Here is a 13,621-nt window from a genome sequence, read left to right on the forward strand (position 1 = left end):
AAATGGGATGAGAGCCCTTCTAAGAGTCAGGAGAGAGCTTGCTTCCCCTTCCTGCCCTCTGCCGTGTGAGGGTACAGTGAAAAGTTGGCAGTCTGCAACCCAGAAGAGGGCTCTCACCAGAACTCGACCAGGCTCACACCCTGAGCCTCCAGAAAGGGAGAAATAAATTTCTATCATTTGTAAGCCACCACTCTGGTATTCTGTTACAGCAGCCCAAACTGTCTAAGACAGTCCAAGAACACATCAATTTAATCTTAGTTTTTCCCTCTTCTACGCCTATACGGACATAAGAACATTCAGAGATTCAAAATTTTCAATTTGGTTTTACTGTTTCTTCCATGTTCTGAGCTTCATTCAGCACGGCTACATGTGGAGGTCCTGCCTCCCACCTCAGTGTCACTAATTGGTTGCACGAATAGAGCTGCTTTTCCCTTAAGTGCCTAAGAAATCATTGGCATTAATTTGGTTTCCTAGCACAGGAATAGGTTTGCACAAAGAAGTGAACTTGAGAATGATAGACACATGGCATTATATTGAGGCAAATTATATTGAGGCGTTTCACAAGCCACATGTGTTTCTTGAAAACTGTCTTCTCAAGAGTAATGTTACTAGGCAATCAAAAAACTAGAGCTGTAATTTAGAGCGATACAAAATGAGTAACAGTAGCAAGAAAAAAAATAAAGGAAAGTAGATATTTTCTACAGTACAGAAGTGAGTAAACAACACTTAGAATAAGAATAAATAAAGAAGAATCTGCTGAGTTAAAAAAATAAAAAAACAACACAATGGCTGTGAGGACCTTAGAAAGGTCACAGATGATAAACATCAATTGAAACAACCCTTTGATTCTCACTAATTGTTTCCTCTCCTGAGGCTGATATGCATTTATGAACCACTGCTCGAAGTTTTACTACAGATTTTCCCTTAGCCAGTTCATATACTGATTTTCTGTTCTATATGCAATTATAAATTCATTTAAAAAAAGTGCTCCATGGAATCCATCCTCAATGTGGTGATGGGTCACCCTGACTCCAGCGTTCCGAAGTCGGGTGACGTACATGATTCCATCATCTCTTAACACGTCATATTGACAGGTGATGACGTAGGTCAAGGGTAAACTACGCAACTTGTCGTCATCGGCCAGCAAGGGGGCTGCCCTCACATCTAGAAACTCTGGATATTTCTTCGCCAGCTCAGAACTACCAAGAGTTGGACTGTTATAAAAGTGCCCTCTCTTAAACTTCTCAGGAAGCAAAGAACTCCAATTAACAAATCTGAACAGATGGCTTGATTCCACTGGTACATGTTGATTGACGAGCATGGCTTCTTCAAGAGATCGGTCCGTCGTAAAGTATTCACTCCAGAGCCTGACCATGAATGATTTGGGCAGAAGTGGATAATCTGAGTTTTCCCGATATGATGGTAAATCCATATCAAGAGTCTGAAGGGCAGGATAAATTAAAGACTGGGTCTTGAGTTTGATCTTGACATCTGGGTCATCGATGAGCTGAAAACAATTTAAAGTAAGTTGCTCAAATAATAATTTTCATTTAAAAATATATTTTTTCATTTAAAAACAATAGGTTGATATGAGATAAATTCAGAATTTCAAAAAGATAATCAGAAACAACAAGAAAGATATCTCAAAAAACTTTCCAATTTTCAATATTACATCTAAGACTAGGTGTCTATACTTGAATACCGTGAATGTAAACAAAATGATTTGTACTACTTTCCTCATGGGTGGGGAGAGAGACCATGTAATCTGTGATCTACCCTTACAACCTAGAATGGCAATCAGAGGAAACTGATTCTTTTTAAGTAAAAAATTTATGGACATATATTATTAGGTCAACAGGCATTCTTTTTTAAGGGAAAGATCATGTAACTAGGAATTCTAATTTGGCTCTGACATTAAACAGATGAATCCTGGGTAAAAAGTCTCATTCATTTTAATGTTTATGTGTTTTAAATATTCAAATTACACTAGTGCATTAAGAAATTTATCTATGAATTAATATGCATATATTTGGGGTGTACTAAAATTTTCCTATTAGTAGGGTACATGACCAAAAATAGCTGGTGACCAGTAATATTGAGCATTACCGTTAGCAGATGTTTTTATGCACATTTACTTGGTCCTGAGAGATGGAATAGCCCACTGTGTCTCATAGATTAGCTTCTCAAAGTGTGGTCCCTGGACCACTAGTACCTGCATCACCCAAGATTTTGTTAAAAATGCAAATTCTTGGGGCTGGCCCGATTGCGTAGTGGTCAAGTTCAGTGCTCTCCACTTTGGTGGCCCGGGTTTGTGGGTTCAGATACCAGGCACGGACCTATACCACTCATCAAGCCATGCTGTGGCAGCAACCCACATACAAAATAGAGGAAGATGGGCACAGATGTTAGCTCAGGGCCACTCTTCCTCACACAAAAAAAGAAGCAATTTCTTAAGTCTTAGCCCAGTCTCACTGAACAGGTAGGAAGAATCAGCAATTTGTGTTTTAACAAGTCTTTCAGGTGATTCTTATGCATGCAAAAATTTGAGATCCACTGATGTGTGTCATAAATAGTAACTATTGAAACCATATGTGCTCTGATGCTTCTGAGAGTAAAGTGTAATGGCTAAACTGAAGTCCATTTCTGAAAATTTTATATAGAGTTGAAGAAAGCACAGCACTTGGACATTTTTTCTTTTGGTATAATTATGACAACATTTTACACACACACACACACACAACAGGAAAAGCAAATGGCAGCAATGTTTATTTTATTGCATTTAAAGCACAGTTAGTAATTAGAGCTGGTTAGTAAAATAAAATATTTATAAGTTCATTACCAGATTGTTTTATGTAAAAATGATTTCTGAATTTAAGTAGTCAGTTCAGTGTTTTGTCTTAGGTAAGATTACCACATTCCATTTAGCTCAATATCTAGTATGAAGAATGCTGTTTACATTGGAAGAGGTGTGGTAATAATTAAATAGGTAGCTAATAGGTGGCTGATTTTAGATTGAGTTAAGAAGAAATACAAAATTATTTTATATTTGACCAATAAATTCAACTTTACAGGTAGCTAAAGTCTTTGAACCTGCAGATATTTTTTTTAAAAACTGTCTTTTATAGTTAAATATAATACATATAAAATCAAGTATATAACTGTACAAGACAGAAATGTAAAATATAGTAAGTATATTTAAGGCTCAGAGAGTCCGTCATACGCTCTGAATTGATGGCACACCCTTCTTCCTCCCCAGTAACCACATCCTTCACTTTATGGAATTCACTACTGTGTCTTTCTTTAAAATTCTACCACTTCTACACATCCTAATAGATGCAGTTGATCTGGTTAAGGAAGATCCATCTATTCCTAGTTAACACAATGATTGTTACTATGACTTCTACTAAATGCTTTTTCTGCATCTAGTGAGATGACATATGGCTTCCTTAATCTACAAATGTGGTGAAATTCACTTATTTTTATAAAATATACTTTTACGTGCATATTAGTAACTCAGTCATGGTATACACATGGTACATATATATTTTCTGATATTTGTTCATGATAGTAGTATCTTAGTTTTCTGAGTGTGATTGGCACATTGTTTTCCATCCTGAAACTGTTGTTGCCAGATTGGTCATACAGATGATGCTTCTCTAAAAAATGTGAAAGAGTCAATACTCTTTTCCTATTCTTTGGCATATTTTGTGTTTACTTGGAATTATTTCTTCTTGAATGTTTGATGTAACTTGCCAGTGATGTGTTTCTTGCTGGAACTATTTTTTATTATTGATTTAATTTGTTTAATGGCTATAAAATGGCTCAGATTTTCATTTCTTGTGTTTGTGTTGCAGGTTATATTTTTCTTGGAATTTGTACATTTAATTTAAATACTTTTAAATGTTTTAATTTCAAAGTTTTTCAATATATCTCATTCAAAAATTGCAGTGTGCATCCTTAACTCATCAAAGGCTAATTCTTTTTCATTTCACAGGGTCTGTAGTGTTGTCCCTTTCTCAATCTTGACATTATTCATACCTAACTTCTGTATTTCCTCCATTGTCTTTCCAGAGATTTTAAAATTTTATTAGTCCTTTCAAAGAATTAACTTTTTGCTGTTTGTTCATATCACTGTAACTTGTTTTGAATGTCATAATCCCTGTTCCTGTCATTATTATTATGCCCCTGTTATATTTTATTTGATTTCTTGAGTCGTATATTTATTTCAGATTTTCTGCTTTTCTAATATATGCTTTTGAGGAAATACAAATTCCTATAAATATTGTTCTAAATGTGGAGAACTAATAAAAGATATATATTCTTTTAAATTCCTTAGGTCCTTAATGTATTTTTAAATTTCCATACAAAGGAGAATATTTTCTTATTTGTCTTTTTCTTACTGATTTCCCACATTATTGCATTGTGCTAAGAGTCCAAATGTTGTACGGTTTCAATTCTGTGATTTTTTGAGTCTTGCTTTATGGCCCCGTGCTTGGCTGATTTTTAAAAACAATCTTGTGTGCTTGTTTCTCTGTTCTTTACAGGTCCACTGAGCTGAACATGGTGATTGTTACTCCAGGCCTCTCTACCCTCTATCATTTGTGCCTGTGTGTTCTCTCAATCACTGAAAGAGGCATTTTCAAGGCTCTCACTGTGGTTGTGGACCTGTGTGTATTCCCCTGTGGTTCTGTTAATATTTTCTTCATACATGTAAGACCGTGTTATTAAGTCCATACAGGTTTAGAGTTATATTTTCTTGGTGATTTAAACCTTTTCTGTAATGATGTGATCTTCTTTACCAGCAATTCTTTTAGATGTTATTTCAGGTTATACATTTTCCATCTGTTGGCTTTTCTAATTTTCTGCTTATTTATGTTTTTAATCTGACAATCTTGGTCCTACGACCAGATCATTTAGACCACTAACATTTACTCTAATCACTAAAATAATTGATTTCGATCTACCACCTTATTTTGTGCATCTTCCTTCTTCTTTCTCTATTTTTGACTTCTTTCAGATTGGTTGACCCTTCAATTATTCTAATTTATTACTGTAAAAGTTTATAAGTTGTACCCTGTTACTACTCCTTACATGATTACCCTAAGAATTACAATGTATATTCTTAACTTCTCAAAGACTAATAAACTATCAAAGGCCAAGCCTAAACCTTTATTTCTTCTGAGACAATAAGAAGAGCTTATAAGACTTAAAAACCTATCCCCTCCTCCCTTTTTAACTTACAGTTTGTTTTTCTCATACTCTAATTCTATGTATCTTATTAGCTTAAACTACCCAAGTTTACTAAGACTTACCCACCTTTTGCCTCATTCTTGCTCTTTGCTTCTTCCTGCATCTAAACTTTTATCTGCCTTTTCATTTCATCTGAAACATTTTATTTAGAGTGTCTCTCACTGTGTTCCATTAAAAACAAGCTCTCTTAGTTTTGGTTTCTCTGAATATGTCTCTACTTCTCCTTTATTCTTAAATAATATTTTTGTGGGGCACAGAATTAGGTCAACAGTCATTTTTGTGCTGCACTTTGATATCATTGCATTGACTTCAAACTTACACTCTTGCTATTGAGAAGTAACTCGTCAGTGTGACTTGTACTTCTGTGAAGGTAGTTTTTTTTTCTCTGATTTCCTTAAGATTTTCTCTACTTCTTTTGTTTCATTTTGTTCTGTTGGTTGTCCACACTTGTGCTTTGCTGTGTCTATATGCAGATTTCTTTCTAGTTATTCATTTATTTTTCACCTTTCCAAAAACGATGCCTAGTGTTCATGGAGCATCTTTTATCTGTAACTTGATATCTCTCATCAGGTCTGCAAAATGCTCCACTATTGCATTTTTAAATACTCCTTTCTCCCATTCTCTCCTTTCGGCTTCTCGTCTAATATTTAAAACTCTATTGGATTTTCAGACCATATTTGCTATATTTCCTCTCCTCTCTTCTGCATTTTCCATCTTTTTGGCTCTCCATGCTTCATTTTGCATGGTCATATATGAGTCAATATGACCCGTCTTTCAGATTATAAATTATCTTTCAGCTGTGTTAAGCAATTTATGAAGGTTTTGATTTTGATAATTTTATTTTTTAGTCTGAGAATTTTTATTTGTTCTCAAAACTGTACTTTTCTGATGAAATTTGCAATCTTGGCTGTGAATTAGTTGATGAAAGTAGAATAGTTATTTTATATTCTTGGCTGATAACTGTAGTCGCTGAATTTCGTGGAGCGTATTTCTATTGTCTGTTGATTCTGTTTGATTTTCTTCATGGTTTCTTGTTTCCTTGTTTGCCTGGATATGTTTTATTCTGTGCAGGATACTGAATTTCAAAACACATTTGCAGGAGTAAAGTCTATGAGGATACTATATTTCTCCAGGAAGGATTTTTATACATTTCTGTCAAGCACACCGGAATTATCAACCACTCACACCACCTTAATTTAACTTCAAGGCCTGAGAGTTCCCGCTACCATCCAGGTGATGTGAAGCAAGTATACGCGTGCACATGAGGTTTGTTTTACATCAGGGTCACCCTGACCCTGAGAGCATGTCTCTTCAGCACTTCACTTAAAGTGAGGAGTGGTTCATGTGTGTCGCCCTCTTTGGAGGGCCCTGGAATTTGATTGACTTCAACTCTCTAGCCCTGAAAACCTTCCAAAGCTCATCTTGGTTGAAGAGATTCCCTTTGATTGGCGTATGCCTTTAAGGCAGAGAGGTCATTGAGTCCTGGGGTTATTTTTGTGGGTTTTCTTTTCTATCTTGTAAAAAATTTTGGCCTAGAAATTTCTCATATCTTCTTTGCTTGTTGATGCTTTCCAGAATATTATAAGATATATCATCCAGATTTCTAATAATTATGGGTCAGAATTGATTTGTTCACCATATAAAAGCCTGAACTACCTAGGAGGAAGGGCTTATTATGCAACACAGTAAAACCCTGATACTTGAAGAGATTAGGTGGTTTGTCCAAGGTCACAGTAGGACATTCCTTTAGCTCTGAAAATCTGTGTCTCCTGATGTGTTCTTTGTACTGCATTAAGATGCCTCTAGAGCAACAATGAGTTTAGAACATGGAACTCAATTTCTGAGAGGTAGCAGATATTTGTTCTGCAGTATACTTAGAACACATCACAGAATTCAATTTCCTTTGGCTAGAAATCATGAGAACGTCATCCGAAAGGTACCAATAGCCAAAACTTATATATTTTAAAATGTATATAAAAATGAATAATAAAATCAACGGCAAGTTTTGTTTCCTTGCATAATAAGTTAATGTGCAATGTTTATGATTGGAGTCAGTTATTAAATTGTAGACATTCACTTGCAAATCTAGAAGGAATTTTTTTTTTTTTCATACAGCAACATTACTTCTAATCAGTTTGTGCCTGGTTTATTTCTTAGGTGATTTAACCAGTATGAAAAACAATTTTACTCATAATCTTTTAGACTAATTATAATTAAGTACTATGTTAAATTGGTAAATATTAAGTGTTTAATTTTAGCTGTGTCGTAGAAATAGTGTGAAAATTGATATCTGAAAACTATACTTCCTTCTGAAAGTAAATAATATCTGTGAATGTGCTAACATTTTTGTCTATAGGCAATTTGATTGTTCTGATAACAACAGTTTTCATGCAAGTTTTAGCATACTCCACTGAAGAATACTAAATTCATCTGATTCTCTAATTATGGTGATTGGTGTCAATGACTGATTTCACAAGTACATCCCCTAATATAACAAAACAATATGGTACTTAGCTGACCATATCAATATGTTTAAATCAATGAGGTAGAAATGGGATATTATCATTTTATCAAAAAAACTCTGACAGGAGGTAGGACTAGAATCACCAGGTATATAAATGTTCCCTAATATTGATCTCTATGTATCTCTAATCTCCAACATATTAATAGAATAACATAATGGAATTGATATTTTGTTGTTTGAAATAAATATATTTAAGTATAGGATATTTTAAGAAAATGAAACAAATCCGAGCAACATACCTGTTGAGTCACCGCTGCAGCTAAATTCCCTCCAGCACTGTCTCCAGAAATACCAACTCTTTCAGGGTCTACACCATACTTGTCAAGAACATCTTGGCGTAAGAACCACCTTAATGCATTATATACATCTTCAAATTGATCCGGAAAGTGATATTTAGGTGCTAGTCTGTAGCTGTGGGCAGAATAACAATGTTCTTTAAGTCAGTTATTATTAATAAAACAATGTGTGTGTGTGCACATCTCTAACCCTAAAATCAAAAGTAAAATTTTTCTTTAGCAAACCTGTTATCTTGGGTCATTACGAGCCCAAAGATAGACTTCATCCTTATGATAAGGCTGGACATGAATGTTTTTACAAATGTCATTTTTACACAAATAAAGGCTGGAATGCAAAACTTGGATTAGGCTAAGAAAAAAAAAACCCAGGTAATAATTTCCCCTAAATAAACTTCTCCCAGAATGTTATTTTCTTCATAATTATTGTACTTTATTAGTAAACAACAAATAGCAAACAAATCTTAGGAATTATTCTATTCCAACTTAATTGAATGATCAAGTTGGCATGCAGTCACTGGTCTGTTTTTTTCATGCTATCTTCATTTTTCTATTCATTCCAATTGGGTTTATTTTCTATTATTGATTATTGATCTAGAACGCTTTTTGAGATTAGATTTTGCCCGTATTCCCATATGTTATTTGGTGCCTAATTATTTTTAATGATGGATTATACCATGAAATATACTATACTAATTGCTTTAAATGTGTTTTATCACCTAATCCTCTAAACAACCCTATGATATAGAATATATTATGACTCCCAGTTTACATATGAGAAAACTGAGCTAAAATATTATTTAACTGATACAAATTCATTTAATTAATTCTGGAACCAGGCTTTGAACCAGATTTCTTGATGCCAAAGCCCTCCCTCTTATTCACTCTGTAATTAACAGGAGGCTAGAAATCCCACGGAGTTCATTTGTCCATACTAACAATATCTTGACTTCCTGTTTTTGATCCTTGCTTGACCTACCTATACAACTCTTTTCGCTCTGTCTCTTTTCTGGTCATGCTCAAGTTCACTCTCTCTATTGTCACCCTCTCTGTTTCATCTGAAACACTCCTGGCATAACCAAGGAATGACCAAGACTGCTGAGAGCATCTTACTATACAAGGCAGCTGGCCAAAACCCAAGCAAACCCACAGTGCTCTTACTTGGTTGAAATGACAACAGCATCAAGTCTATCAGCTGTCCGTCTTGACAGAAAGTCATAGCTAAGTAAAGCTGAAATAAAAGAAAATAAAATCAGAGACTGACAAATGAATTGATGGTGTTTCCTTCAGCAGAAAGCCTACCACTACACCTTGTTCCTCACTGAAATGTTCTGGGAAAAACATGTCTAATGTTGCATCATCACTATAGAACATGAGTTCTTCACTCAGTGATCTTTTAATGCACATTGTCTGCTCTTTTGTCCTTCCGCACATTTTCACACCGGATAATTGAAACCAACTTCATTCTCTTCAAGATTAATCTCCTCTCCCTTCATTCAGCAGGTGTTAGGTGTTGAAAGAACAAACACATAAAAATGAACTCCCTGACTTTCAGGAAGCAACAGTCTACCGGAAACAGGGGCAGGGAGGGGCAGGCATACAAACAAAAAGCAATAATGCAAAATATTAATTGTTTTAATGGAGGAGTATAGAAAGTGCTGCACGGAAATAGCTTTAGACTTCATCAAAACTGGCAGGGGAGGAGAAAGAAGATAAAGAGGAAGCAGAGACAGCTGAGACCTGATTTCTGTCTTCATATTTTCTAGGCAGACAAGAAGGAATGTGTTTCCGGGGTTTTGTGGCCATGTATGTGGGGTGTGGATGGGTCATGCATGTTTGCTATTGGGCTTGGGTAAGTGCTCCGTTTTGTACGTAAGAAAATTTTAAGAAGATAAAATAACATTTTGCAGAAACAAGAGGAGGGAGAAATGAAAGTGATAAAGGGGAAGTTGTAGGATACGAGGCTGTCACAAGGTTGTGTCATGTGGGCCGTGAAAGGGGACTGGAGATTACCTAGTGATGTGCCAAAGTCAGGTGCTGAATATCCTTAAATATTGTAAGAATTAATTAATTTATTTTATTTTACTATTATTACTAATTATAATACTTATCAATAAATATTTTAAGAATTAATTAATATCTTAAGAATTAGTGTATTCGTGTCAAATACACACTATTTGAATTGGTGTATTAGTGTCAGTGTCAGATACATGCCAAGTTTTAAACCTTTACTTAACACTATGAAAGTCATGGTTATATTATAAAATGCTTATACTATGAAAAGTCATGTTTATATTTTGGATTTCAGCACATATTTTGGTGTTTTTCTTTAATATTTAAATAGAAAGCATCAGGCAAATATCATTTTATTTCAGGGCTTCCTCGGATCTAGTTCCTTTACCTTGTAAGCACAGGCCCATCATCAGGGATACTTTGATGGAGAGATTTCTAAAGAAGTGCTTTGGGCAACGGGGACCCATGGAAACTAACTGAATCATGACATAGTGAGGTTTGGTCTTAGAAACATCACTTCATTGCCAGCTGATGGCTGTGCAGCCCGAATGTGTAGAAAATGATGGACAGGATCACAGCCTTTACTGCCCCAATGTCCATTTCCAACCTGCACCAGTGCCCATTGACACCTCTTTTCCTCCTGTCACAGAGGAAGTTAGGCTCCTCCTCCTCTGTGTTGCCAACAGTTCCCCTCTGCACTGAGTCCAATTCCCTCCCAGATCCTATAGGTCAGACAAATCTCATCCCACCCTCCAGCCCCGCCCCCACATTTCTCCAATGTACCACTATTCACTGCCATCTTTACCTTCAGCTACAAACATGGTCATAGACTGCCCATATATGAATATAAACAATATAATATAAATTATGTATCTAAACATAAATAAAATATAATTTTATATTATATAGAGTAAAATTATATATAGAATAAAATGTTATATATTAGATATATTTACAGAAAATACATGAAATACATTGAAAGTATATATATTTCATGTAAAATAAAAATAAGATACCCTTACTCAACCCTGTGCTTCCTTTCTATCTAATACCTTCTTTCTCATTTCCGTCACATCTAAGCTTACGGAAAGACTGGAGCCACCGTCTCCATTTCCACATTTCTCATTCACTACTCAACTCACTTCATTTTGGTTTCCATTACAACATTCCATCATTTCTGCAATTAACAAGTTTAATAATAAATTTCTAAGTTCATGAAACACTTTTTCCTTTTACCTGAGAATTGCTACAGCTTTTGGAATTGATTATTCCCTTTCAGAAAAAGATTTAAAATAATTCCTTTAAAGTAACATACCTCCAAAGAAATAGATTTCAGCTCAAGTGTTTGGTTATCTGTGATAATGTTTAGCAGATAGCAAACATCAATATGTTGGAGTCTACATCTTAATAAAATGTAGGCTATATGATAAACTAACATTTTCAACAAGGGGCACACACCAGCACTTCCCGAACACCAACCACCACCATGAACATAAAATAAGCCCCGTCTTTGTGTCTCTGACTTTCGTTTTGGTACATATACACGGACAGGAACATTGTTGAAAACTGTCTCCATCACAGTGACATTTTCATCAGATGTGGGTGGGACTTCTTGAAAGTTCATAAAGAATTCTATAATATTAACAAAATGGTTGATTCCCAATTGTTCAGCAAACAGAGCCTAAAAGCAGAGAGAGAAAAAAAAATACACCAGGTTACATATATCAAATGCCAACATTGTTTACGAACATAGAAGTGTGCATATATGTGCTCAATGCTCCTGTGTCATATTGTCACAGGTGTATCTGAACGACATAGTTAAAAATACTGGAGGTTCAGAATCTTACCAAAATAGCTGCCTCATGCTTATATTTCATCTAATATATATGAAATTTAATATACAGCTATATTTGTAGGCATATAGATATAATAATTTACATAGATATATATCTTATATAGCATATTATATATATTATATGTTAAAAACCACAATATTATGCGTCATGCCTCAAGTAAAAAAGGTAAAGAATCATTGAAGTATTACCACTTGGCACATTCTATGCTTCCTACCTGAGTGCAAAGATAAACAAGGTAAGTTCTCTACTCTAAATAGGCTCAAAGTCAAGTGGGAGAAATGGATACATGAGCAGTTATAAAACAACACAATTGGGCCGGCCCTGTGGCTTAGCGGTTAAGTGTCCGTGCTCCGCTGCTGGAGGCCTGGAGTTTGGATCCCGGGCGCCCACCGACGCACCACTTCTCCGGCCATGCTGAGGCCGCGTCCCACATACAGCAACAAGAAAGGTGTGCAGCTATGACATACAACTATCTACTGGGGCTTTGAGGGGAAAACAATAAATAAAATAAAAATCTTTAAAAAAAAGAAATAAAACAACACAACTGCACGTCTCACAGACATGTACAAAGAACTCCGACAAAGGTCAACAGGGAGATAAACAAGTTGCCTAGATGTGAGACCTGGGGAGGAGTTTTCAAACAACAGGTGTCCTCTGCTATGAGTGCTGAAAGGGCAGTAAAGTTTGGCCAAACAAAGGAGTAAATCTCACGTAGGCCAAAGGAACAGACACACATTCGCTCCTACTACATCAGAGAAATGCAGGTGGTTTAGTGAGGCTGTGAAGTCTGGCCCACATCAGGATGCATGAAAGAAAAGGGACCTTGAGCAGTGAGTGTGAGCCAAGTCATGACGGACCCACAAGGTTGGGATTCCAAGAATCAAAGAGCCTTGTTCTCTCATCTTAAGAGAAGATGGACTATGGACTATGGAAACACATGGACTATGGTGCTAGGTGATCAATTAAATAGCTGGGTCAATCTCTGCCCCAATATATGAAAATAAAAGAAGTACAAAAGGAATAAGCAAAATTGTCTATTTTCAACACTGAAGCATCCCTGCCTTGTTCCTGAAAGGCAAGTCAGGGAAACACATTTCCCAGAACTCCTTGCCAGATGAAACTATGTCACGCAGAGGCACTCTTTCAAGACTGAGAGGGCACAGATGAAGAAAAGCCGTTATTTTCTCTGGGCCACTGTGGGCATTCATATGGACATTGACAAACGTGGCTTCCCATGCCTCTGGTTGTCCTCTGAGAATCACCACTTCAGTGATGCAGACAGCTGGAATTATCGGTGGCTTCCCTTCCCCCCTGCACTCTAAAGGTTGTGCATCTCAAATTCCATATTCTTAATCTATTTCTATTGAGATACTTATAGCAGTGTCTATATTCTAACAAAGCCATGATGGATAGAGAATAAAGACTAGAAGGAGTTCTCAGAAAGGAGAACATTTAAGACACATGCTGGAATTAGATAACTGCCCTGGTTAGATTTAAAGACAGTCGTGGCCTCATTGCCAGTGTAAAATGGGACCTGTTAATGCATGAAATGTAGAGCAAAACAGGTATTAGATTTAACACCTGTAATTGCCCTATTAAGAGAGAGTCTGCTGTGGCAAAAATGATGAGTTCAAGCACCGACTGCACTTGAAAGGTCACTGAAAGAAAAATCATGTTCTCAGGAC

General features: G+C 35.9%; 1 protein-coding gene across 1 annotated transcript in view; it reads right to left on the reverse strand.

Annotated features, from left to right (window-relative positions):
* Window positions 1-910: 910 nt before the first annotated feature.
* LOC131411368 (arylacetamide deacetylase-like) overlaps window positions 911-13,621 on the reverse strand; it is a 19,870-nt gene continuing 7,159 nt past the window's right edge. Inside the window, exons 2-5 of the mRNA XM_058550148.1 lie at window positions 11,539-11,761; window positions 9,229-9,298; window positions 8,014-8,185; window positions 911-1,507 (exon numbers count right to left, since the gene is read on the reverse strand). Coding sequence (XP_058406131.1) covers window positions 911-1,507; window positions 8,014-8,185; window positions 9,229-9,298; window positions 11,539-11,761 — 1,062 coding nt within the window. The remainder of the gene's footprint in view (window positions 1,508-8,013; window positions 8,186-9,228; window positions 9,299-11,538; window positions 11,762-13,621) is intronic.

This window comes from Diceros bicornis, chromosome 2 (assembly GCF_020826845.1).
Source record: "Diceros bicornis minor isolate mBicDic1 chromosome 2, mDicBic1.mat.cur, whole genome shotgun sequence".
NCBI classification, from domain to species: Eukaryota; Metazoa; Chordata; class Mammalia; order Perissodactyla; family Rhinocerotidae; genus Diceros; species Diceros bicornis.